Source organism: Lepisma saccharinum, chromosome 29 (genome assembly GCF_977018435.1).
Source record: "Lepisma saccharinum chromosome 29, izLepSacc3.1, whole genome shotgun sequence".
NCBI classification, from domain to species: domain Eukaryota; kingdom Metazoa; phylum Arthropoda; class Insecta; order Zygentoma; family Lepismatidae; genus Lepisma; species Lepisma saccharinum.
The window spans coordinates 46643660-46670760 of NC_139257.1; the positions used below are offsets into that span (position 1 = coordinate 46643660).

Sequence of the window (27101 nt, forward strand, 5' to 3'; positions counted from 1 at the left end):
TCTGGTATCACGAGACCCGGTCACCAATAACAGTGCAGAGGAACTTTCAAATGTACAGAATTCTTTCGTCTAGAATATCTGCCATCAATAAAGTAAAGTAAAAAAAAGTAAAGTGTTCCCCTGTGCATAGCACCACGCCATGAAGGCGTATAGGGGGTGTGGGGGTAACGCCCCACACTTTCTTGATCCGGTCGTGAGTGGGGGTGATGTGATCAGCATCACGCCCCTGACCGCCTTTACCCCCCAGGGTTTCCCCCAGGTACCCATGTTATTCGACGCTGGGTAGGCGCCGGGGCCGCTTCCACCGTTAGAAAAGTTCCCGGATTTGAACCGGCCGGGGAACACTTTTACCGAGATAAATGATCTTGGCTTTCTTACCAACCTAAGACGTGTTGGGAACGAAACACTATTCACTGTGCATTCGATTTATTTCGCGATTCGACTGTATTTGAGATTTCCTATTATTTGTGTCGTCGAGATGCATGACATGAATAGTGTTGCCCACGGGACGAGACGGGACAGGCTTTTAAAAATTCGAGACGAGACGAGATTGATCATGTGTCCCGAGACAAAGGAATATTTTCGAGACGAGACAGCATTTCCACGAGACGAGACAGGCCAAAGTCTCGTCTCGTGGGCAACACTAGACATGAAGCTTCTGTGGAGAGATCATTTTCCGCGATGAAGAGGATGAATAGCGATAAACTGACTGTCTGGCAGTCACTTCCGACTCCTGTAGAGGTGCTCGACACTATGGCAACGCAAGAACTTAGAAAGTCATTACTTTAAGAGGAGCTGACTTGTTTGTCTTTGTAAACATTGAATTTCCATTAATTTTTTTTAGCGCCGTCACCAATTTCACCAGTACAGATTGTCTGTGAGATGTTGACCGAGAGAAAATTTGATAGCTTACTTCCGCCCGCTGGGAATGATACATTTTTGGGGGAAGGAATAAATGGACTAATCTGTATGCACGTTAAACTGGCCTGTTTAATGCAAACGAAACTTGAAGTGAGCGCAGTGGAAGATTTATGCCTTGAAGGTCTACTAATTTGCTCTGAGGCAGCTATGCTATACGAATGTACAGATACAACACAGGTCATAAATATAGTTTGTTAAGATAAACTCGCTGGAAGAAAAACATTGTCTCTTATCACTTTGGCCAGTTTGACAAATATTCATTCAACGAATTAATAATGAACTAAAATGGCCTCTGCCTTTTTAAAGATAATAAAAGGACAAAGATTCACTGCTAAATCACTTCTCCACGTAGTTTGGAAGAGAAAGTTCATGAACTAAATATAATTATGTGAGTAAGTGCAAGTTCTGAAATTAAAAACATTACGGAAAATACTTAATTATGGGGTACACAGCGTTCCACGAGTGGGGAAGGACGATGTATCTGCTTGTTAATCCTCCCAACCACCTCCCAATCCTAGGTGTGGCCCTTTCTTCATATTAGGGGTTGGAGTAAGACTATTATCTGAAGGCAGATATTGATCTGCCATCAATAAGTTGGTATTTAAAAAATCGAATTTATCTTCATTCCCAAATCCTGTCAAGTCCAAGAAACATTGTATGGAAAGATGGCACCCGATGTCAAGAGCATTAATTCCGGATTCGTTGGCACTGACAATGCTACATTACAGCCACATTACTAAAAACTTGCAACAAATAAACTTGGTTAGTTTTCCAACATTTTGGCACCACTTTCACATCTCTACTTTGCATATAGCGGATATGAATAAAGTTTGTAATCAGGGTAAATGTTATTCAACGCATTGCATGCGACAGTTGCAGAAGATAACACGGAAAAGAACTGATCTTGTTTTTAAACAGGCTGTAGTATGTGAGTGAAGATGATTATCAAAATTCCATTTTCGAAATATCAATATTGCCAGAATAACTGAAAACAGCAAAAAGTGAACGACGAATACGGATCAGTATCACTTTCTTAGCGGTTTCTTTTATTCACGTTGCGAATAAAGTTGGAAGATAGGAAAACAATTACAGAAAAAGTGAACAATTTGTATTGAAACCCATTTTATGAACAGGCGTTAATCAGAGTTGGATCCGGACGAATGGAAATGCAGAACATGCAGAACGCCCCAATGTTTTAATAGGGAAAAGAGCCTTCCCTTGAAATTTTTCATTTAACGCAGAAGAAAATTAGGTTTTGTGGCTTCTCAAGTATGAAGTAATATTGTGACACTACTTTATCAAGATAAATAGTTATCATTCACGAGCTGTTGTGTGGATGACAGTGGTCAACTGAATCTCTATGTTCAAATCACAAAGGTGGAAAATTTGGGGCACAACCGTCTAAAGGATGCAGTAAGAGCTAATCTTTCAACTCTAATTATTCAAAACTATTGTGGTAAAACACTTGTAGTGAATTGATAAAAAAATGTTACCGAGATAAATGATCTTGGCTTTCTTACCAACCTAAGACGTGTTGGGAACGAAACACTATTCACTGTGCATTCGATTTATTTCGCGATTCGACTGTATTTGAGATTTCCTATTATTTGTGTCGTCGAGATGCATGACATGAATAGTGTTGCCCACGGGACGAGACGGGACAGGCTTTTAAAAATTCGAGACGAGACGAGATTGATCATGTGTCCCGAGACAAAGGAATATTTTCGAGACGAGACAGCATTTCCACGAGACGAGACAGGCCAAAGTCTCGTCTCGTGGGCAACACTAGACATGAAGCTTCTGTGGAGAGATCATTTTCCGCGATGAAGAGGATGAATAGCGATAAACTGACTGTCTGGCAGTCACTTCCGACTCCTGTAGAGGTGCTCGACACTATGGCAACGCAAGAACTTAGAAAGTCATTACTTTAAGAGGAGCTGACTTGTTTGTCTTTGTAAACATTGAATTTCCATTAATTTTTTTTAGCGCCGTCACCAATTTCACCAGTACAGATTGTCTGTGAGATGTTGACCGAGAGAAAATTTGATAGCTTACTTCCGCCCGCTGGGAATGATACATTTTTGGGGGAAGGAATAAATGGACTAATCTGTATGCACGTTAAACTGGCCTGTTTAATGCAAACGAAACTTGAAGTGAGCGCAGTGGAAGATTTATGCCTTGAAGGTCTACTAATTTGCTCTGAGGCAGCTATGCTATACGAATGTACAGATACAACACAGGTCATAAATATAGTTTGTTAAGATAAACTCGCTGGAAGAAAAACATTGTCTCTTATCACTTTGGCCAGTTTGACAAATATTCATTCAACGAATTAATAATGAACTAAAATGGCCTCTGCCTTTTTAAAGATAATAAAAGGACAAAGATTCACTGCTAAATCACTTCTCCACGTAGTTTGGAAGAGAAAGTTCATGAACTAAATATAATTATGTGAGTAAGTGCAAGTTCTGAAATTAAAAACATTACGGAAAATACTTAATTATGGGGTACACAGCGTTCCACGAGTGGGGAAGGACGATGTATCTGCTTGTTAATCCTCCCAACCACCTCCCAATCCTAGGTGTGGCCCTTTCTTCATATTAGGGGTTGGAGTAAGACTATTATCTGAAGGCAGATAGTGGTCCCTCCAGCAACGTGGACGGCAAGGGGAAACACCACTATCTTGCCCCTGGATATCAAGTTCTTATGATAGCGTTCTTTCAGCAAAACATTCCGCAGTTAAAGTATTCCGTTAAAGTAGTCCTCCCTTTGGGATCTCCGACTGGGGACTGTTCGAGAGGATACATCAAAGCCAACAACACAGCAACGTTAAGTATGCACCTAACTACTATACAAAGACGTATATTTGGAAAATATGAAAAAATCCCCACTCCCACCCCCGCCCGAAATAAAAACCTGGATACGTGCCTGGTCAGTGCTATATTTTACCATCCTTCCGATCTATCAAACGTTCTTTTTCCTTTATTTGGAAAACTCGGACAAAAGGAACGCCCCAACAACCTCTTCCTTGAACACGCCACTGAGCTGACGGCAGAGCAGAAGTGGTTGATATAAATAGCGGTTGTCATTTCAGCACACGAAGCACGGAAAAGCAAACAAGTGAAAAGGAAGAATGCACTTATGCATGCATCTTGGAGAGGCAATCCATTCCGCTTATGTCAACATGCACAAGTGGCGTCAACGAACAACAGGAAGACGGCTGCCACCCACAATACCCTGGGATGACTGAAACATGGTACGAATCCTGGGGGACAGGGGGGATTTCTCCCCCACCAACAATCTTGGTCTAAAAAATCCTCCCACCAAAATTTCCCAGGGGGGGAGAGCGTTTGCTCTGACAACAAAAAATAAGGAATTAGTTTTGATTCAAATATACTTTACTAAGGATAATATCGAAGACACACACTCACTTATTCAAGAGATCAATAACAGATATACGCCAATAGCAATATATGTTTACTGAAAGTATAGCAACAATGCAAGGCAAATATAAGTACGAAATCTAATTTATTTATATTAATGGAAAGCAATAACTAAACAAAAACAATTTTGTAATTTATTGACATCTTTAACCAGTTAATAAGGGAATTAGTTTGCTACGTCATAAATATCTGCTATAAAGAAATTAATTTGTTACTTTTATATGTATGTATTTAATAGCATTATAAATATATATATCATATAATTATATATTTACGGGTGCGCGCGCATTTGTAGATTAAGATCTTTCTCCCCCACCAGTACTCAATGATTACGCACCCTGGTTTATAACAAATGTACTTTTCCAGCAGAGTGGGCAACTCCCCCTTCCTCCAGACCGTGCCCCTAGATTTTAGAAAACATATTTCGAATTTTAATATAGTACGATGCCATCTTTATTGTCATAGGGTAATATTTTCTCACTTGACAAGCAGTGATATTTCATGCTGTATTATTTTCCATAAGTGTGTATGTGTGTGTACGTTTATAATTAGGCGAATACAAATAAAATACAAATATGAAACAGGCCACATACCTCTCAATTTTGAAAACAAAATTTGCATAACTTGGTACTGCCAATAAAAAAAGCAATATTCACAAAATATTTTGAATGTTAATAAAATATGGTTATCTTGAAGAGAGCTTTTAGCATGTATTAGAAATATGAACAATTCGAGAACAAATACAGAACCTACCCTTCATTTCATGCTTTGCACTCATTTCAACAGTTTTAATTCCCTACGAAGTTTTCCATGGGGAAAGAACTAGTAAGGAATGAATGTATTATGGTGGTTCTGATTCATTTGGATAAGGAGATTATGTAGAGAAATGAAACTCTTTGCGTTTATCTACAGAAAGCGATATTCTTTGAACGGCAGTGTCTTGCGTCTGTAAAATTATTTGAGAGGGTACAAGGAGTACAATTAGGATAAAAGGATTTAGGAGGTACTGTACCCTCTCCCAAAAATCTGAGAAGAGGTACAATGTACTCCTGTAACCACCCCCCTTCCTGTTCCTGCGCCACGGTATAGGAGGAATAATTTAGGGACAGTCACACTCATCAATACCATACAAATATGCATATTTTTTCTTTGCTGTGGGAAGGGGTCAACACAGTGATGTTCGTCTACGCGTAAACAACGATAGTCTACATTCTACACGTAGACTATTTTAAACACGTAGATGACGTTATATATGTAAACAACATGATGAAAGGTGATAACTTAGCAAAGGGCGCTGTAGAAGTAAAACAAAATTACAACGCGTTTCAGTTGCTAATGTGTGAGAAGAAACTTTCATACCCTTCCTTGTAATTTTAAACAATTTCTCACCTAGGAAAAAACTTAACGTAGGAAATATTCTACTGTTTTATGGGAAAAAGACTAATTTTGCCTCACGACTGCCATCTGTTGTTTTTCTTGCATACGATTTATTTTCTTCCATAGTTGATGAGAGAAGAGAAGAGACATTTTGTTGTAAATAGGATTCTTGTCAGTTCGTTAGGAACAAATATAGTTTAAAATGCCACTTTCATTTCATGAAAGCCTTGAAAATTAATTTTAATGTACTTTAGATTGTCTACGTAGTCTATGTAAACTACAACTCAATGTAATCTACGAGTAGAATACGTGTAGACAACGCATGTAGACGTAAACTTATAGTGTATGGCACATCACTGGATCAACACCCTCCTGTCTCTCCTCCGGCGCAGTTTCTGTTGTTCGGTATAAATCAGCTACGATACTTTTTACTAAACATTATATTGTTACTGGCAAAACGTCAATAAAGAAGTCATTGAGGTAGTTAATAAGTTCTTAATATAATTTTTGTCCCTCCCCAATCCCTCTGTCACTATGTAACTTCTTGCCCTCTCTTCGCATTATTTTTTTTCTGGTGTCGCTGTTGGAAACATGTTTCGAAAGAGTCCATCTTAGGACGGGTCCAACGTTCAGTGTGTGTGTGAGAGAGAGAGAGGAAGGGGTTGATAGCGAGTAAGCTGTCACGTGACCACAAGAGCAATTAAGTGCAGATGATTTCACAATCGATCAAATTTTACAGAATAAATATTTACCCGCAAAGGACATTCCAAATGCAAGTCGTGGACTTCACGGAAGTCAATTTTCTTGCAGCCCACAACGGCTACGTCTGCAATTCCTGTGGTTATATGTGTCACAGAGAATGCTGACTCCTCTAACTGTGGCGTAGGTGAAATGTAACAGTGACTCGCTATGTAACATCGACAGCCATTTTCAGCTTCTCTTTAGGTACATGCCTGCCTACCAATCGTAATTCGCGCTCTCAGAAAGAGCTAAGGGGGATCATTTAACACCCTACCCCAGGGTGCGAAATCATTGAAGATTGGTGGGGGGAAGGAAGATCTTAATCTACACACACACATATATATACACAAATATAAATATTTTTACATATAATACACATTTATAATAATAAATATACAAGTAAATTCATATTTAAAATACATTATTAATATTATTAAGTATATACTTTTATATATATCAGATATTTTAAAGTAGCAAACTAATTCCTTTACTGACTGGTTAAGGATGTCAATAAATGACAAAATAGTTGAAATACTTTTATTATGTTTTAAGTTTTTGTTTAGTTTTTGCTTTCTATTAGTATAAATCGATTAGATTTCATAGTCATTTTTGTCTTGCATTGATATTTTATCTTTATTATGTATATTTATATATATCAATATAACATTTGTTATTGGTGTAAGATCTATCTGTAAATCGTCTCTTGAATGAAAGAGAGAGAAAGTATGCAACACTCACAAACATATTACTTTGTGTGTGTTCTCCATACTATCCTTAGTAGTAAAAAATAATTGGTCGCCTTTATATTTTATATAAAAAAAACACTTTTCCCCCGGATACTTTTGAAGCCAAGATTGTTGGTGGGGTGTAATCCCCCTTGTCCCCCACAGGATTTCGCACCCTGCCCCAGGGGTTCCCAAACTCTTTCGTTTCACGGTGCCCTTTTAGTGTTTCAAGATTGTAGGCCTATCTAACACTTGTTTAGGTTGCTTGCCTTAAGTTAAAAAATAAACACATATTTGAAATTCAGAAACATTTTACACATAAAATGTACTAAATAAGCACATACCTTGGAATAAGTGTCATTTTAGTGAAAATATTAGAACATTTCGCAGCGTCCCTGTAAGGCATCCACGCCGCGGCCCACACATTGGGAACCACTGCTACCCTGAACTGAGGAAAATCCTGCTTCTCTTGTTCCCTTTCTGACTTTTCATTTTGGTCGGTATCAGTGATGTGCCGTAGACTACAAGTTTACGTCTACATGCGTTGTCTACACGTAATCTACGCGTAGATTACATTGGGTTGTAGTTTACATAAACTACGTAGACAATCTAAAGTGAATTTTCAAGGGTTTCATGACAGGAAAGTGACATTTTCAACTATATTGGTTCCTAACGAAATGAAAATAATCCAATTTACAACAAAATTTCTCTTCTCTTCTATTATCAACTATGGAAGAAGATAAATAGTATTAAAAAAAAACAACAGATGGCAGTCGTGAGGCAAGAGTGGTCTTTTCCCATAAAACACTAGAATATTTGCTATATTAGGTTTCTACCTAGGTGAAGAAATTGTTCGAAATTGGAGGAAAGAGTATGAAAAGTTCTCTTCACACATCAGCAACTGATAAGCAGTATAATTTTCTTTTAATTCCACGGCGCCCTTTGCTAAGCTATCACCTTTCGCCATGTTGTTTACATAGATTACGTCTTCTATGTGTATAAAATAGTCTACGTCTAGAATGTAGACTATCGTTGTTTACGCGTAGACGCACATCACTGGTCGGTATTGCTGCTACAACTATTTTCGTCTTCTTCTTCTAAGAGAACCCAACACAACCAGCCTAACCTAACCACCACAGACTATTTCCCGCCCAGAAAAGCTACCAGCCAATGGGAATGCTTGAAACAGTTGTAGCAGCAATCACTGCCTTCATTTATCTCAGTCACTTATGTTGTCTTTCTCTGTAACGCTTATTTTATTTCTTGTTCTCTCTTGCTTTTTATATTATTCAATGTAATTTTTCCTCTCTCTCTCTCTCTTTTTCTTTCTCTCCTCTCTGTCATCCTTCTTTCTGGGTTCTTTATTTCTCTCCCATTCTTTTTTTCTCAAATTTTCAATTGCTTCCATCACATCTCTCTCTCTCTCTCTCTTATTTTCTCTTATGTTATATCGTTCTCCTCTCTCTCTTCCATTTTGTTTTTCTTACTCTCCTTGCCTTCTTTCACATCTTTTCTTCACTTATACAGAAAAACAGTACAGTGCAAGGTGCAAGGTGCATTTAATGAATTCCTCTATCCAGCTTTTTCCCTTAAGCTTTGAAAAATATACTAATCTCCTCCCTTGCGGCTGCGATTGGAACGCGCCAACACTAAGTGGGTACAACAGAGTGTATACTTGGTACCAAGCGATTGACACGCTCGTCCAATTAGACGCCGCCACTGGTGTAAATCAGTCATACAGATTCAATATCTGTTCACACACAAACTTGTATCAGTGCTTTGACTTCTTTAATTTTCTGATCAATTTACATATGATCACTGGTTTAATTTATCGCTTATATACATTAATTTATTTCTTTTATATTTATTCTTTATCTTCTTATAGTAGATTCTAATGTTTTTCATCTTTCCAATTTGCTTTGTTCTTATTTATAAGGTTATTCACAAATATTATGCTAATTCTTGTACGCCTGGTGCTGCCATCTCTATTTCTCTTTAGCAAGCTATTTACATTACTTGGTCCTATTGGGTACGTAACATGACGCATTTAAAGATGGCCGCTATGTTTATAACATATCTTTTCAAGTTTTCCGTCTTTCCTATTTCATATACAGGGATATTTGATTTTCGTTTTCATATTTCGAAAGTTTGATGTGTGCGTATATCTGGGGGGGAGGGGGCGTCTTATACGGGTGAATTTTCTTCTGCTGCTGCTCCTGTGTATGATTAGGTATTACTGTTGTTACCATTAATAATGGGTCTTGTAAATGTCCTTCTCTTTCGACCATCACTTGTCAATCATTAAGGAGAAGTAATATAACACTTGATAATCAGTCACGCAAGCAAATACAATAAACGGTGACGTACTGTGCTGGTTCATTATTTGCATACACCGGATGTGACGTAGGGTGCAAATTATCTGAATGTCATAAATACGAGCAGTTCCAGAGCATCGAAACGGAGCTGAATAAAGTTTGACTCACGCTATTTCCCCACTCTGGCAAACAAGGCGGCTCTTGCGTACCAAGAATCCAAACAATGAGTGCGTGCATTTGCGACACAAAGTCCAAATGCATTTCATATCATTCGAGGCCTCCCCGATGGCGCAGTGGTAGCGTCCTCGCCTTGTAATCAAGGGGTCGCGGGTTCGATACCCGGTGGAGGTACATAACACAACAAATATTTCTTTACAAAACAGTAGATGGAATTCTGGATAATAGCAACTCTCTTCATCAGTCTAAATTTAATAATAGAAAATCTAATCTTCGGATGCGACACCTTTTCCTCTGTAACATCCCGAGAACAGAAAAATACAAATCATCACCTTTATTCAGACTCTGTTCTGCATATTCGCGATTAAAATTACCACCTGAGCGCTAGTGTCGCTTCCAATATGGCCGCTCTAAGTAGGATAGATCTTTGTTTACATTCAGCAGTAGTACAAAAGAGCAGCGTGTTGTCATGACTGGTATGGTAGAAAACGTTTAAATTACGCATTATTTTTAAATATTGCTAATGCGATGTGAATTCCAGGTACTCTAACAAACGTGAAGCTGTACTGAGAACGAAGCATTTAATTATGATAGGCAAAAATAACACGGAAAATGCAGACGAAACTATGTATACGCACTGGTTGTCCAAAGCAGTGCTGTATCATCTGCACGTCATGTAACTGGGGTTCTCGGAAATTATTTGAAAATAAAGGAATTGAAATTGACCTGTACTTGAAAAGCTGGGACAGGAGAAAATTACGAACATATCGTTGCAGTTCTTTCTCGAAAGAGAAAGGCTGGTTTAATAATAATATTCACGATTTCATGACCAAGCTATACTCACTGAAAAAGGACATCGTACTGAATGAAACAGTAACATTAGCATATCCACTTCTTTTCTGGTTACATTTGACATTAATTCATTCTCAAACTATTTTCATCTTACCTCTTAATCGACTTGCACCTGTTCCAAATTTCACACATACGTAACACCGGTAATACATGGACGCATTGGTTAAGACGCTTCATGATTTTTCGAAAAAAAAAAGCTTTATTTATAAAGTACAATTTAAAACTTTACTTTCATGGAAATATATATTTATCTCTCGATAAATAAAGTAAGCAGACTCGTGCATTCTTCGTAATTTCCTTGCCGAATTACAGTGTTATATCCCCCATACCAATCTTCTGTCAATTACGTTTTCCCTGATTTATTAACAAATTTCATTTTGTTGATTCCACGGGGTGGAAACACATGAAAACTTTTAATTTGTTCTGACCCATAAAACTATTTAGAGCAAAAAAAACAAAAAAAAACCTGAACAGTAGACCTTACTTTCTCGCATATTCACCATGCTTTAAACGACTTCAACACAACGTATCCTACTTAGAGTACTTCCTGAAAATCCCGGCAGATGGCATATCGGTTAATTTTAATCGCGAATAGCCTAATAATATTTCTACAAAGCATGAAAATCTGGATTTTAGTCTGCCACTTTCTTTCCTTGTATCTAAAAACACTAAAACCAATTTTTGAAAAAGACTAGATATACATATGTGAATCCATTCTACTGTGCATTTTTCCATTGTTCTGAAATTATTTTACCTTCTATGCTATTTTTTTTTATTATTATTATTTTTCCGTTGAATACTATGTAAAGGCTATGTTCTGAACAATGAATATTTATGTATATGGTTGGATGTATATATGTTTCTTTCCTGTAGTACTTCACTTATTATCTCGTGTGTATAAACGCGTTTGTGTGTGTGTGTGTGTGTGTGTTTATATGTAATCTACACTCTTATATGTTTATTATTTGAATTATGTAAGCTTTCCTGTAATTGGAGATTCTCTCTGTAGGAAGTCTTGTAGTAAATCAAGTAAACAGTAGATTTCAGAATATGAAACAAATCAAAGAAAGCTTCACCTTTTTAAGCCCCACCACCCTAACGGAACACACAAACAGACAGTTAGTGGAATCTGCTATTTTCTGGGAGAAATATGAAGACAATGTATTTTGCATTGTAGCTACACGCGTGGACTACAACTGGCAACATAAACAAATTTGCATATCCCAAAATCCCAGTGGCGGCGATTGGTTTCCAAAACCGGAAGGGGGGCACGTTGCCGAAACTGGGGGGGGGGGGAGCAAAGACAATATATTTCCCTTTGTAGCCTTTGTAGATAAGATTTAGCATAGTGCGGGGGCAAAAGTGACGAAACGTGTGGGGGTGGCAACTGCCCCCCTCGCCCCCCACCTAATCGCCGCCACTGTACACAGGCTATTGTAAAATTTCTGAATAATAAACTGTACATACTGTCACTTGCAGCAGGTTTAAGTTTTCAGAGTTGAAGACTTGGCAACCACATTGTGTGCTCACGTGGTACTTATTGTGGCAGACACCTCTTGAAAAGTTGAGTGGTGGCACCGATAGCAAACAATGTGCAACGGCCGATGGAGGGAGAAAACTGCAGGTGCAAGGAACTTTAGTGTTATGTAAACGCATGACTCACCTGTGGCATGTATCCCACCCTCTTTCCAGGAACGCCGCTCACTCTGCTTCCAGGCTTCCCTCCAAGGACCCAAATCTCTCCTGCGTCCATTCTTCTTCGGCCAACAATGCAGCTCAACAATGTGGTCTTGCCGCAGCCGCTCGCTCCTAACAAACCGTATCTGAAAAGAATAATACAAACTCAAAATTAGCCCGGGGAGTACAGTAGCGTAGTACTATAGTAGCGTAACCTGTATACACGGTAGTCATTGCTGCTACAACTGTTTTAAGCATTGCCATTGGCTGGTAGCTTCTTGGGGTAGTAATAATCTGTGGTGGTTAGGTTAGACTTGTTGAAGACGACGAAAAATGGTTGTAGCAGCAATACCGACCATTCTACACACAAGAAAGGAAATGCATCACATACAGGGTCTCATAAGTAATAGCGCAAACTGACACGGTTGAAAGTACACGATAATAGAAGCAAGAAAGTCTCAATAAACATGGGTTTGCAAACGAGCCGTTTTCGAGATAATCACGAATGTGTGATTACAAGCCGCCACTGACTTCATTGTTTGTAAACATCGTCCTAGTTGGTAAAATGCTAATAATACAGTAAGAAAAGTCATTGGAGATCCATTGCTAGACTGTGTACTGATTGTATCCATCCTGTTTGATTACAACGCCACCTCTCGGAAATGTTCTGTTTTGTAAACGAAGAGCAAACCTCGGAACGCGCAAGGAGTAAAGCACTCGGTGTTTACAAAATGCAATCAGTGACGGCTTCTAACCACACATTCCCACACATTATTAGCATTTTAACAAACTAGGACGACGTTTACAAACAGTGAAGTCAATGGCGGCTTGTAATCACACATTCGCGATTGTCTCCAAAACGGCTCGTTTGCAGATCCATGTTTACTGAGACTTTCTTGCTTCTATTATCGTGTACTTTCAACCGTGTCAGTTTGCGGTATTACTTTTGAGACACCCTTTATATCAAGAGATGCATTTGTTACGTCAATCAAACTTTAATGATTTCTTTATTTATGTGTTTTGTTACATCCTTAACTAATACAACTGATTTTCTTTTCTTAATACCATTATTGTTAATTCATTGCTAATGATCTGAAAAAAGTTATACGAATGAATGGATGGATGAATTGATTAATTTACTTCGCGTTTCACGTTTCTGTGGCTAATTGCGAAACAGTCTGTTGAAAATGAATATTTAATACGCTATGCGATATATAACATTAGTGTCTATATTCCAATGAAGGAAATCTCATTCTAGCAGGATGGAGAATTTTGTATTAAGAATTCAAAATAATTTTATTTTGTTTCAAGAAAGTCGAACAATACTTACACACTTTTGCGAGCAATATGTTTGATTGATTGATTTGTTTTATTAATATGATGTAAATAATTAGTACATATGCAATATATGACGCATTTAGATGTTATGTTGAAACCAATATTCTTTTCAATTTTTTTTCCTGTATTAAATGATATGATTTACCGCAATGAGAATCTATCCATAGTTTCTGCCAGTTATAAACATTGTATCTTTTTATGTAAGATTCCGAGGATCAAATAACTTATTAACTCCACAAGTTAATCAAACCACGTAAGATTGTTGTAATACAGTGGAACCTTGATAACTCAATATCTCGAATTCCTTGATAAGTCGAATTTTTTGTAATCCCCTTGAATTGTCCATAACACTCAATACTAATTTTACCTCAACAACTCGAATAAAACCTTGATAAGATGAATTTTTGTGCTGTTCGAGCTCAATAACTCGAAGGTAGACTATGAAAAACCTCTATGAGTCGAAGTTAAATTCTAATCACCTCTATAACTCAAAAGTTTTAGTCGCACGGACCTCAATAAGTCGAAGTGTAGGGTGCGTACGTACAATGTCATGTGATCAACAATCGTGTCGGAACTTGAACTCCCCCACCCTGCCGTGTATGTAACCATCATTGTTAATGTGCTTTGTGTGTGTTGTAGAAGTGTTGATACATAAGTAACGTACATAAAAGTTGCAGGTTATGATGTCGGTGAAACTTTAGACCTCTATAACTCGAAGTCGGCGATTTTGGCCCTCAATAACTCGAACCTTGGCAAGTCGAAATCTTCGATACCTCGATTTTTTTATATTCCCAAGTTCGAGTTATGAAGGTTCCACTCTAGTAACAACGGGTCTGGAGGTCTTGTTTTAACACACAAATTCGATTTCTCAAGTAACAGAAAACTAACATAACTACTTTCCATTATTGCACACAAAAGTCTCGTTCATAAACTGGAGGAACAACACTTGATCGTGTGCTCTTTTTGAACGGAACGTCTCGGAGTGAGTAAAGAGTATGATGATAATCACAACGTGAGTCAAACAGACACTAAACGAAAAAGTATGCGTTGCGTAACTTTAGCAATAGGTAAGTTGCTTCTGAATTTTTGAAAACAAACATGCAAGCATTTCATTCAAGTTTGCATGGTTAGATGACGCTGCAGTTAGAAGAGCAATAAAAAGCATAATAAATCAAGTTATTAGCCTTCCTAGATAGATTTATTGTTCGCTGATTGTATGCAATAGCGAAAGCAATAAAGTCGTAGTGAGAATGGCGTAAAGCGCTCAGTGAACGTGCCTGGAGAATGTAAGGAGCAGAGAGCATAAAATCTACCATGTCCATGCTTAATTTGATAACTATGAAAAACATCGTTCGGTGAAAGTGAAAATCCTATGCGAAATGTCCTCCATGAAGCACAAAGAAATGTTTGATTTTTTCTATAGATGCTTGCACTTCCAGCTGGTGACTGGGAAACAACGAATCAGCGATCAGTTGAATTCTCTTCGGCTAACATCGGACATTTTCGGATTCTCAACGTTGCCAAACGTATTGCAGAACGGGGGGGGGAGAGTTGATTAGCGCCGTTACTGGATAAACGTTGTACAATAGTACACAAAGCAAGGAAAATTAGTACACAAAACAACCAAACACTGTACGAACAAGCCCATACAACCAACTGACAAAAACAGACGTATGCTTGGCAACGTTGTAACGGGAGAGAGGTGTTACCGCTACAGCTTTTACTGCGCAAATGAGGTTGTTGACACTCATCGAGTCAGCCCCCCCCCCCCCCCCAAAGACGATTGATGGACAGATAGGCCTATGTAGCAAAAAGTAAGTCAGCCACCAGTTTGGCCCGTGATCAGTATAGGAATCATATACACGGTGTAGCTCTACAAGCTGAAAAGGCGACTTGGGATTGTAATGTAAAGCCCGCATCACACGGAACTGGTTTTCAGAAGATATGCCCTAGCTGGCGCTGGAGTGGCTACCAATTTGCTAGTTTTCGCCTCACACGATACTTATCAGCGTACTTGTCGATAGACTTTTGTTCCCATAGAAGGGAAGTTGTAATGGCGGCCGCGTGAGATGTAAACAATGTATCACTTCACATTTTTAAAAGCCGATAACTATTCAACCGAGAGGAATAACGTTTCGCATAAAACGTTATTAGCTGCAAAACAATGGCGCTGTTTAAATACATACTTTACAACGTTTACTGTACACGTATGGAAGAATATTTTAGTTGATTCAAATGTAAACATCGTGCACTCAGCATAGATGGTGTAACTCAACTCGCCTTTCATGCTGTATACGTTATACATTGCTGGAGTAACACTCGGAAACCACAGACAAAAGCGCTCCTTTGGACACTCACAGATTATCTTCACATAGCGAAACTTTGTTCTGATTGGCTGTTCCACAGAATCCAGTCGAGGAAAGCAAGTAGCAATTGGAACATGTTCTATTCCTCCAAACCAGTCAAGCAGTCAGCCAGGCGGCCATGATTGCTACCTAGAAAGTTAGTTCAGCGCCAACTAGGGCACTCCTACTAGAAATACAGTTCCGTGTGATAGGGGCTTTAGTCTAAGAGCCAGGGTGGACACGAGATGTAGTGGACATGCGTAAATGTACTCCCCCTGTCTCCTTTGCCTGTTTCTCTGTCTTCATCTACCATGTCGTTTTCATTATGCCTCATTTTCTCTTATTATCGTGGTCTTGCTACTTTACTCTTTTGCCAAACTTCTCTACTTAACGTTCTATTCTCTCTTTCTCTCTCTCTCTCTTTTCTCTCTCTCACTCTCTCTCTCTTTCTTTCTCTCTCTCTCACACTTTCTTTCTCTCTCTCACTCTCTCTTTTTCTTTTTTTAAATTTTCTCTCTCTTTCTTTCTCTCTCTCTCTCACTTTCTTTCTCTCTCACTCTCTCTCTCTCTCTCTCGTTGCAGATTACACCAGTTTTCCTTCCTTCAGATGGCTGAAGCCTGAAATCGAAAAATTGTAAGTAGTTTCTTATTTCTTTATTCCATGTTGCGTTTGTGTTTTACCGAAGCAATGTGACGTGGAAAATTTGTATATTACGTCTAGAGTGCTTGAAAAACGTCATAGTAATCTCAGTGGTTTACGTATCATTACAATGAAATAAATAGACACTACAATCGGGAACATCATTTTGTCTTACGCTGTATAGAGTAGACCTGTATCCATAAGGGCCGACCTCAGCGGGCTATGACGCCAGGGGTCTCGGATTCGAATTCCGACCTGGGCATGGATGTTCTTTGTATGTGTCCCTTCATCAGTATCATCACTCATCCTCATCTTCGCGATTAACCACAAGTGGAAGAAAAGCCATGAATCAAAATAAGAGAAACTGCCATGATGTTCGCATAAAGTCCACACCAGTTCATGATTATTTAAGTAGTGGATATTGTTAAAGCTTGAATTCTTATTTATATATTGGGCAAATTGATGAGCAGGGGTTTTTCTTTAGGTGGACGGTTACCCTGAGTTTAGCAGCTTTCGTCAAATGTGGCCCACGGACGTCCGAAGGGTTTTTTTTCAGGGAGGGGCAAGGAAGATATTTTTTTCCCCAGGGGGAAAACAAGGCACATTTTCCCCAATAATAGTGCTGTTCCCTCAAAAAACATTGCTTAAATTTGTATTTATCATATTCATGCAATAATTAACACATATTATTGTGGCTGAAATGTGTGAAATATATAATTTTTGGTTGACTTTCATTTTCCAGGTGGGACACGGCCTCACTTGCCCCCCTTCCGGACGCCCATGGCCCTAGGAACTGCGGGTCTTGCTCTTATTGCTATTTTTAAAAAAATGAAAAGAGTTCATCGGAGTACTCGGTGATTTATAATCGGTCCTGGGTTTAAAAAGTTGAAACGCGACTTAAACGACAGTGTTTCAATCTCCAAATATATTTTTCACTCCTCTTTGTCAGTTATGCATTGAAATAAGATGTAGACTTCATTAAAGAATTATGGTTCAATGTACGCAATAGTTACGTCCAAGGGTTAGTGGACGTTTTCCCTTATCGCATTACAGAGGGTAAGAATAGAAGGAGCAGTCAGCAAGTATGATTGATTGAGTTGGTGTTTTAAGTCCACTTTATGCACAGTAAGGCTAATCGGGACTGGACCTACAGTTTAAAGTGGGATCCGAACCCGGGACCCCTTGATTACAAGGCGAGGACGAGCAAGTAGCAATGATGCCGGAACCACGCTTGTTTGGTGCTGCATATCTTTCTGCATCCTTCACTGACAGATATTACCGTTGATTCGCAAGGCGCCAAACGGGGAGTGGCAAAAACAAACAGAAACAAAAACCGTTCATGCAAGGACGAAGCAGTCGTTACAGCTTTCTCGTCTGCTTCCATTCTTGCACCACATCTCGGTAATATTCCAGGTTATGCAAGCCTTGGCAAATACACAGCGCCTTGTGTCAGTCTTCCGTTAAAATATCTTCATGCTTCCAACAGAATGCTTGACCCAAATCCACGTTAACCAGCGTTTTGTCTTCAGAGTGAGAACGATATTTATCAATCATTTGGGAATCAGATTACGTATCCGATTTCAAATCGAACTGTTGTCACTTGCAATGTGCGTCGACAATGACCGCAACGGATCGAGTTCCTTCTCTCTCTCCTTCCCTCGAATTCTCAATCTCTGTCTTATTGTCTTGCGTCTTCGCTATCTCCCTTGGTGTCCATCGTTTTGCGCCACTTTCTGAAGTGGAAATGAAGTCTGGAACATTTGCTATGAGGGCAGAACGGAGCTCCATTTCTGTGAAAAAGGGGTCAAAACATCAGCCAAAGTGTACCAGCAGACAGTGTTTGAGAAACTAGTCAAGGATCTCAACAACACGCTCTTACATGGACAGAACTGGAGCTTCCAGCAGGATTCAGCCCCAGCACATAAGGTCCGACCAACACAGCAGTGGCTGGAGGCAAATGTTCCAGACTTCATTTCCACTTCAGATTGGCCTTCTGCAAGTCCGGACCTAAACCCTTTGAACTACAAATTGTGGTCCAAGCTACAGGAGATGCCTTGCAAGAAGAGACATCCCAATATTGAAAGTTTAAAGCGGTTTCTTCTGAAGGCAGTTGCTCATTTTCCAGTCGATGTGTTGCGTAATTCAATTGATGAATGGACACAATGACTTCAGGACTGTGTGCTTGCTAAGGGTGGCAATTTTGAATAACGATTTGTGATTTTGATTTTTCATGCATCCATTTCAGTAATGTTATTAGGATATTAAAATATATCTCAGCATTTTGTGTCAATTTACTTAAAACTTTGTGACAGTATTTATGGTAAGATTAGGTATGTGTCTCTTATCTCTTAACCTTCCATTGTCTTTTCGTTTCTTTCTTTCTGCCTGTCACTCTTGCCTGCTGTCTATATGTTCTCTCTCTCGCCCCCTTTCACTTTTTCTAGATCTATTACTCTGTCATTTTTCTTTCTCTCTCGCGCTCTCATCTCCCTCTATGTTTATCATTACCACTCTTCTCCCGGCTCTTTCCTTCTTTACATAACCCTCCGCTCATGGGTGGAGTTTGAGTTTTTGCTTGGGGGGGGGGGGCAGACGCTGGAAGAAGCATATGGTGTACCTGAGGATTGTTGAATATTCCCTAGCTTATAAGGGGTCCGGAGACCTTCTCCAGGAAATTAAAAAACAACAACTTAGAAACACTGAGTTCTAGGCCTTTTAGATTTGAAAATGTTAAATTTCATCGCTTAAGTAAACAAATATAAACAAATATTAATTAGTATATTGGTTGTCAGTTTCAAAAGAAGAAAAACAGTACGATTATTGCAATTTGCATTTCATTATTTTTTTATTGATACAATACTCGTATTACTTTAAAAAAGTTACGGTACAATAGAAAGCTTCAGAAATTTTAGAAAAATTAAATTGAAAAGTTCTTTTGATGCCTCAGCAGTAACTGTTGACTCAACACAAAGTCATTTTAAGTTTTTCTTTGTTCAAACTGTACACATCAATCAAATCGTCTAAGTCCCGCTATTGCGGCGCAATTATCGCACATGCCAACCGTCAAGATTTGAGGTATGGCTTCATAACAAAAATGTAGTAACTGAACTTAATCATGTGTTATTTTTTTAGTCTTTTTTAAGTTGGGGGCAGGCCCCCCTGGCCCCTCCATAACTCCGCCTATGCCTCCGTCGTGGCTAGCTTACAGGGGCGCCGCGAAATGTTTTATTATATTCAATCAATGATATGATTGTTCCCAATATGTGCTTATTTAGTATTTATTTTTTTAACTTAAGGCAAGCAACCTAAGCAAGTGTTAAATAGGCCTATATTCTGATTTGGGCGTATTGATGTATTCATTCAAATTGTAACGTTTGACTGGAATTTATAACAGGATAAAAACAGAATGTTGTTGTTTTAAGGCCCACAAAAATTAGCCTTTTCTATCAATTTCTCTCACTTTTATTTATGACATTTTTTGGGTATAGGCCTTGGGGGATGCGAGGCCCTGGGCGGTCGCCCACCCCTTGCTACGCCCATGCTTGTTTTTTTACCCTTAGTTATAAACCACCCAGGAACGTATCTAGAAATATGTTTCGAGGGGGGGATCCGAAAAAAATGTCTCAGGAATAATAATAATAATGTTTACATTAAAATAGTTATAAATCAAATTAATACTAATTACAATACATACATTAATATTATTATTACACCATTAGGTATAAAGACTGTATAAGAATAAAGATATAACAGCGCATATTCATTACGTACCTTACCTGTAGTTAAGATCGATTTGATTTGATTTAGTTTATTTTACTTCGCGTTTTGTGCCTCTTGGCTAATTTGCGAAGATGGGGATGAGTGATGAAATGATGAAATTGATGAATGGACATTCACAAACAACCAAGCCCGACCGGGATTCGAACCCGGGAACCTTGGCGTCGCAGCGCGATGTGCTAACCACTCGGCCACAGGGTCGGGCATAGTTAAGATCGAAATAATTTGCATAAAAACAAGTGCGCTGGCAAATGAAATTAATGTCAGGTGAATAATTGAATATTTATCGAATAAGAAAAATGATGTTACACGTAGTTGGAGAAAAGTAAGTTACTGATTAATATTTTATGCATATTATTTTGAGTAGTAGTGTACATAATCTTCTTTGTAATGTCATTCAAAGCCGTATGATCCCAATATAAATCCTAGCCTTCTAAAAAGTTCAGAGGAAATTAATAACCATAGATTATGCAACAAATGCTAATATTTTCATTACTTAATTTTAGTACTTGGTGAGTCTTTTGGGGGGTCCGGACCCCCTCCCCCCTTAAATACGTCCTTCCTGATCCCAATATAATCCTTGTTTTCCAATAAGTTCAGAGGAAATTAGAACAAATGCTAAACGAGTATATTTTCATTATTGAATTTTCATACTTAATAAGTCTTTCGGGTAGGGTGGGGGGGCGGACCCCCTAAATACGTCCTTCCTGTCCTTCAAAGCTGTATGATCCCAATATATCCCCTTGTCTTCCAATAAGTTCAGAGGAAGTTATAAAACAACGGCTAAACGAATATATTTTTCATTATTTAATTTTGTACTTGATAAATCTTCCGGGGAGGGGGGGGGGCGGACCCCCTGGACCCCCTAAATACGTTTTTGAAACCACCCTACCTACAATCAGCATCCGATTCCAGATACTTATCCACCCCTGTTGCAAAGTCGTTGCTGTTCCTAAACAAAATATCCCGTTGTCATGGTAACAGACTTTCCTTTATTAGCTCTTCCTATATCGGGCTACACAACTGACAAATGTTCACAGACAGCAATAAACGTGCGTGAGTCATCCTCTTTGTAAGTTTACAGATGCCGCTATAAAAATGAATGTCTATTCTTTCATCGCTGTACCAACAGGTTAACCGTTAAATTATTCAAATAAGAACGGCTGAAGACAAAAAAATAAGCAAAAATGGATTTGAGGTCGCAAGGTGCAACATCATGTCACGGAAAGAGAAAGTGACGTTTATTTTCAACGCAGTTGCTGGAGACAAGATTGTACTGAAACAAAACATGCAGCGAGTGTTTTGCAACTTCTGCGACCCGGCCTTTTGAAACTTCTTGTAGGCACGATGCGGTGGCAACATCCAGGTCGGGTAATGTTCCGTTTTCCGTGTCACGTGCGCTGAGAATATTTTTACGTTTCCTTCCGGTTTGTGAAGCATTTCAGATGAGGGTTTCCTCAATTTAGTTTTTTTAAAAACTGCTTTAAAAAGCAACAAGGAAATCTAATAGTAATTGTGTTGCTCAACAAACAACTCTCTTTAGTAACTGAAATTAGGCTACCTTATATACTATGAGGAAACAGAAAAGTAGGGAGACGAGAAGGGAAGAGAAAAGAATTGTAGAGAGAAGGTGAAGGGATGAAAAAGGAAAAGACGAGCTGGAAATTGAAGGGAAAATAAGGGAAGGAACAGTGTTGTCAACTCTACCGAGAAGTCGCTAAATCTGGCGGATTTGCAATGTTAGCTGGCGACAAAAGACGTGAAAAAGTGACGAGCGACTTTTCTGGCTACTCCGTGTGCTCTTTAGCGACTAATCTGGATAATTCACAAAATATCTGCGTACGTACGTCTAAATGCTTAAAAATGTCCGTTTCATAGTTATTAAATAAGAAAAAACCTGGCAATTCGCTTCTGATACACAAAGAGTAACCGAAGCAAAGCATACCCCTACCCCCTTTTTCAGAACGGTGTGTGATGTTTGTAAACATCAGTGCTCACAGCTCATTGTTATCGGAGACTCCTCATGGCGCCATTACGGCTGGTAGGCAGGCGGGAACGAATCCGATAATTTACGTCACGTTACACAGAACGTTTGACTTTGTGGTCGCGTCGTGGGTGGGTTCAGATTGGAGTTTTTTGTGTAGTGTGTGGTGACAAAGGAAGTGCTAGTGTAAATTATTAAGTTCGTGTGTGGATTTGTGCGCAGGCCAGGACAGGGCAGTGTCCAATATGGGAAAACCGCAATACAAGCAACATTACCGGAAGGAGTGGGGAAAACTCTACAAATGATTGGCCCCTGTCGATAGTGACACGGCGAAAGCGTACTGTAAGTACTGCAAAGTAGAACTACCTGTATGCCAAAGCTACTGATCTGAAAAAAACATTCGGAAAACACAAAAACATAAAGTCAGATCTGGTTACTTCTGTTCTGCAAAACAGCAGAAAATACAGTTCAAACCGGAAAATTTAAATACTTCTAGTGCTAAAGCTGGTTTAGCTTTATTCATTGCCGAACACTGTTCTTTGCTAACCGTGAATCACTTGTCCGAGTTATGTATGAAAAGGTTTGGTGACAGCTGCAGTGTAGCAGTCATTCTTCTGCATAAAACCAAGTGCACAGAAATAATAAACAACGTTCTTGCAGTGCATTTTCTCGATGATTTGGTATCTGACATCGTGAATCAATGTGAAGTGCAGTGTTCAGAGGAAGAGAAAAGTGACGAGGAAATGTTGTTTTTATAGGCATATATATTTGCTATTTTTAGGAGTATATTTGATTTAGCGACTTGCTAGCGGATTTTCTAAGGAGTTTTAGCGACTTTTACGTTCAATTTGTTGGCAACACTGGGAAGGAAATGGAAATTAAGAAAAGGAGAAGTTAGGAGAAAAGGGAAAAGGAAGAAAAATGCAGGGAGTGAAGAGAAAGGAAAAGAATAGATGGAAACTAAAGAGAAAAGAAGGGAAGTGCAGGGATGAAATGGAAGGAAATGGAAATGAACAAAAAGAGAAGTAAAGAGGTAGAAAAGAAAATGAGAAGTTAGGAAACACTGGGAACAAAAAAGAAACCGTAAGAAGTGAAGAGAAAAGAAGGAAAAGAGAAGGAAAGAAGCAGGAAAACAAGTTGAAGGTAGGAAAACCAAAGAGAAGAAGAATAATTATAAGAAGTGAAGGAGAAGGAAGGAGATAGGAAAAGATGAATGGAAAGTGAAGAGAGAACATGGTAAGGATATGAAAATGAAGAAAAAGAGAGGAAAGAGAAGAAAATGAGAAGTTAGGAGAGAAAAGAAGGGAAGTGAAGGAAAAAGATAAAGAAACAAGCAGAAAAAACAAGTTGAAGGTATGAAAAACAAAGAGAAGAAGAATAATCATAAGAAGTGAAGGTGAAGAAAAGCGAAAGGAAGAATGGAAAGTGTGGAGAGATCACGGGAAGGAAAGAGATGAAGAAAGGGAAGGAAAATGAAGTGAAATGAAAAAAGGGAAGGGAGGAAGCAGAAATGAAAACGAGAATGTAGGGAAGCATTTCCAAATGTCACCCCTTCATTACGATACACCACCGCGAAAGTCCAGTAGTAGTTCGAGAAACATTCGCTGCTGTTAATACTGTCGACGCAGGAAAACTCGTTTCAATAATTCCTTCGGGATTCATAACCTCCAACAACTTGCGAATCAAGTTCCACGTTTTTCACCATAAGCGATCGAGACTTGGACGCGTGGGGGGAAAAATAATCCCAGTGGCCTTGTTGCAAAGAGAGAAATAGAGAGAGAGAGAGAGAGAGAGAGAGAGAGAGAGAGAGTTATGAACCTCTTGACGAAAATACGCAGCCGTGGAAACCAGAATGAAGACCTGCCATGCAAATATTATTGTTTCGGCAAGTAGCTGTTCCCACCAATCAGAAGAAACGTATGACCTTGGAGAGTTGACTGACCTTGGCGTGTAAGGTATGCCATTAGGAGCCAGTTCCATTGCAAGAGAACCCCCCAGCTGAGTGAAACGGTCCTTTATTGTGGCGGTGGGTGTTTGAACTGCGGACTGCAAATTGATCGGCTCTCTGTGTTCGCCACCTTGTAATATAAATTTCTCGTCGTGGGAGACCGTTTTCCAAAACCGAAGCCATTAATGGAACTGACAGAGATCTAAGTTCACGTACAGCAAGTGCCAAGTCGGCAGTGTTGCAATTTCATGAAACAAGCATGGCGCTAACGTGACATTGTGGCCAACTCAGTAAATACAACTTTTGAATATCATTGCAGCTTCGCTCAGCTGTTGACGTTTGCAATTCATAAATATTGGTTTCGTATTAGCAGGGTTGCCAGCTTAGACAATATAACACTAGATCTAATGACTTCAAGGAAAGACTCAAGGATATAGATAGGCACTTGCTTATTTCTTCAGTTGTTTAACAACCGTCTCCAAGCAAAATTAACCTCAAGGAAGGACAGAACATTATGCTCGCTAGAGAGATTCGACAATGGAGTATGTGACGTCATAGGTATGTTTCTCTCACACTGCTACAAAGGAATTGGCTACACGTGGTTTATTATATCTACAGCTCGGTTCAGAAACAATTGGTTGCATATACGAAATGGAATCATGAATATAAGAATGTGTATGTGTGTGTGTGTGTGTGTGTGTGTGTGTGTGTGTGTGTGTGTGTGTGTGTGTGTGTGTGTGTGTGTGTTATCCACGAATGCTATTCACGAAGAAACTGGCCCGTCTTGCTGTTTTCTGTAACCATTGAAGGAATCTTTCGATATTACATTCTGTAACCTCTTCAAGTCACTAGATCTAGCGCCAGGTTGTCAAAATTGGCAACTCTGCCAGAACGAAACCAATATTTTGTCGCTGTCATCCTTGAAGGCACGACAGCGGAAAGGAGAGCTTCATTGCCATCAACTTTGAGAAAACCTTGCTGCTATACCGGACACACACACGCACGGGAAGAAAGAGGCCAACCTTATGAGCGGACGCAAAGGACATGGGCACTCCCGGACAAGAAAACGTGGGACAATGCGATACGCAGAAAATCAATGAATCGCGGTGTGCAAAAGAGATGAAAGCAGAAATTCGTTATTTGACGTCAGTGACGTGTCCAGGATTTTTGAAAGGGGGGGAGGCGGTGTATGTATACCATTTACGCAGTCAGTCCTATTCTGTCTTTCACGTTCTTTTTTAGGAATACTGGATCAAAGGGGGGATACAACCGTCACCCCCCTCCCCCGGCCCCCCCACACACACACACTGTCTGTATTCGTTAACGGAATGGGCAAGAATTTCCATGCAGTCCATGAAAAGTAATCATTATAAGCTTTTGCATTGGTTGCATGGACCTTCGGAAGGGGGGGCAAGGGGGCACAGCCCCCCCTGGAAAATGAATGTCCACCTAATAAGTGTATATTTCAGACATAATTTCATTTTAGTCACAGTAATTTATGTGAAGGGACATGGTAATTGGGCTGTTCACTGCCAAACCTTTCCGCTAGAGGCGCCACCTCTGTTGTGTTCCTAAAGGTTCGTCATCTGGTTGCCCTAAGCTTTACATTAGAGATCGATAGGATGGCTATTCAAACGTTATTTTCAACGAAGGTAAGAATTTCTAGTGCAAATCGATAACAAAAATGCGTTTAGCAAACTTTTAACATTATGTAGCAAGTCATAAGTTTCCGAAAATTACATTCCCCTGAACCTAAGAATTAATATATTAAAGCGCAACGGCTGGGCAGCTCAGACGGGCTAAATATAGGATGTTTATGCACAAAGAGCACTAAATTTGACGTAATTTTGGTCGTCCCTAGCTGCCATGGGTCTATAATTTTAAAAAAATAGATTTTTGCACTACGGTTTTATGTTTCCTCTTGCGGTGGCTCAGTCGGTAACGCGTCTGACTACCATGCTCAAGGTCCCGGGTTCGATCCCCGGCCGGTTCAAATCCGGGAACTTTTCTAACGGTGAAAGCGGCCCCGGCGCCCACCCAGCGTCGAATAACATGGGTACCTGGGGGGAAACCCTGGGGGGTAAAGGCGGTCAGGGGCGTGATGCTGATCACATCACCCCCACTCACGACCGGATCAAGAAAGTGTGGGGCGTTACCCCCACACCCCCTATACGCCTTCATGGCGTGGTGCTATGCACAGGGGAACACTTTACCTTTTTTTTTTACCTTGTTGTGACTTGCGAGTATATTCAACAGCGGGAGTAGGAATCGGGGAAACTACCCAAATTACAAAGAGAAAATGTATTACGTGGATAAGCGCATGATATTTATTAATGTACACTATTCCCTATCCGATAACTTAATATTAACATATGTTTTCTTCGTATTAAGCAGACATTTTCTCCCCGTATTTTCGTCCTTTTTGTTTTGGGTTACAACAATTTTAAGATTATAATTTCTGTAAATTAGAAAACACTAGAAGTTGCGAGACATGAAACAGAATGTAAAATATTTTTTGTAATAACTATTCTTCTCGATAAATATGTATGTATAAAGTGGAGAACCATATTTACTAGCCATGAGGTAAAGTATGATATCACGTAAAAAAAAAAAAGGAGTCAGTTATTAAAAACAACTATAAAAATAAAAGTACAGTCGCGTGGAATTATTATGTATTATTCTTTAGCAGATTCACAACAATAATGCACTTAAATTGTGAAAATTGCAAGTGACGTAATCAAGTGCTGTGTAAATTTTAAGGCTTTTTTGAGTTCGGATATCTTTTCTGTTGTTGACGATCGTCTTATTAAAATTCTTAGTTTCACAGCACTGATTATTTAT

The 27101-nt window shown here is 39.2% G+C and overlaps 1 protein-coding gene across 9 annotated transcripts in view; it reads right to left on the minus strand.

The window, feature by feature from the left end:
• Positions 1 to 27101, minus strand: part of snu (ABC-type transporter snustorr) — a 490105-nt gene that overhangs the window by 41347 nt on the left and 421657 nt on the right. For all 9 annotated transcript variants that reach the window (XM_083114471.1, XM_083114472.1, XM_083114475.1 and 6 more), the window contains exon 3: positions 12215 to 12374. In XM_083114471.1, coding sequence (XP_082970597.1) covers positions 12215 to 12374 — 160 coding nt within the window. The remainder of the gene's footprint in view (positions 1 to 12214; positions 12375 to 27101) is intronic.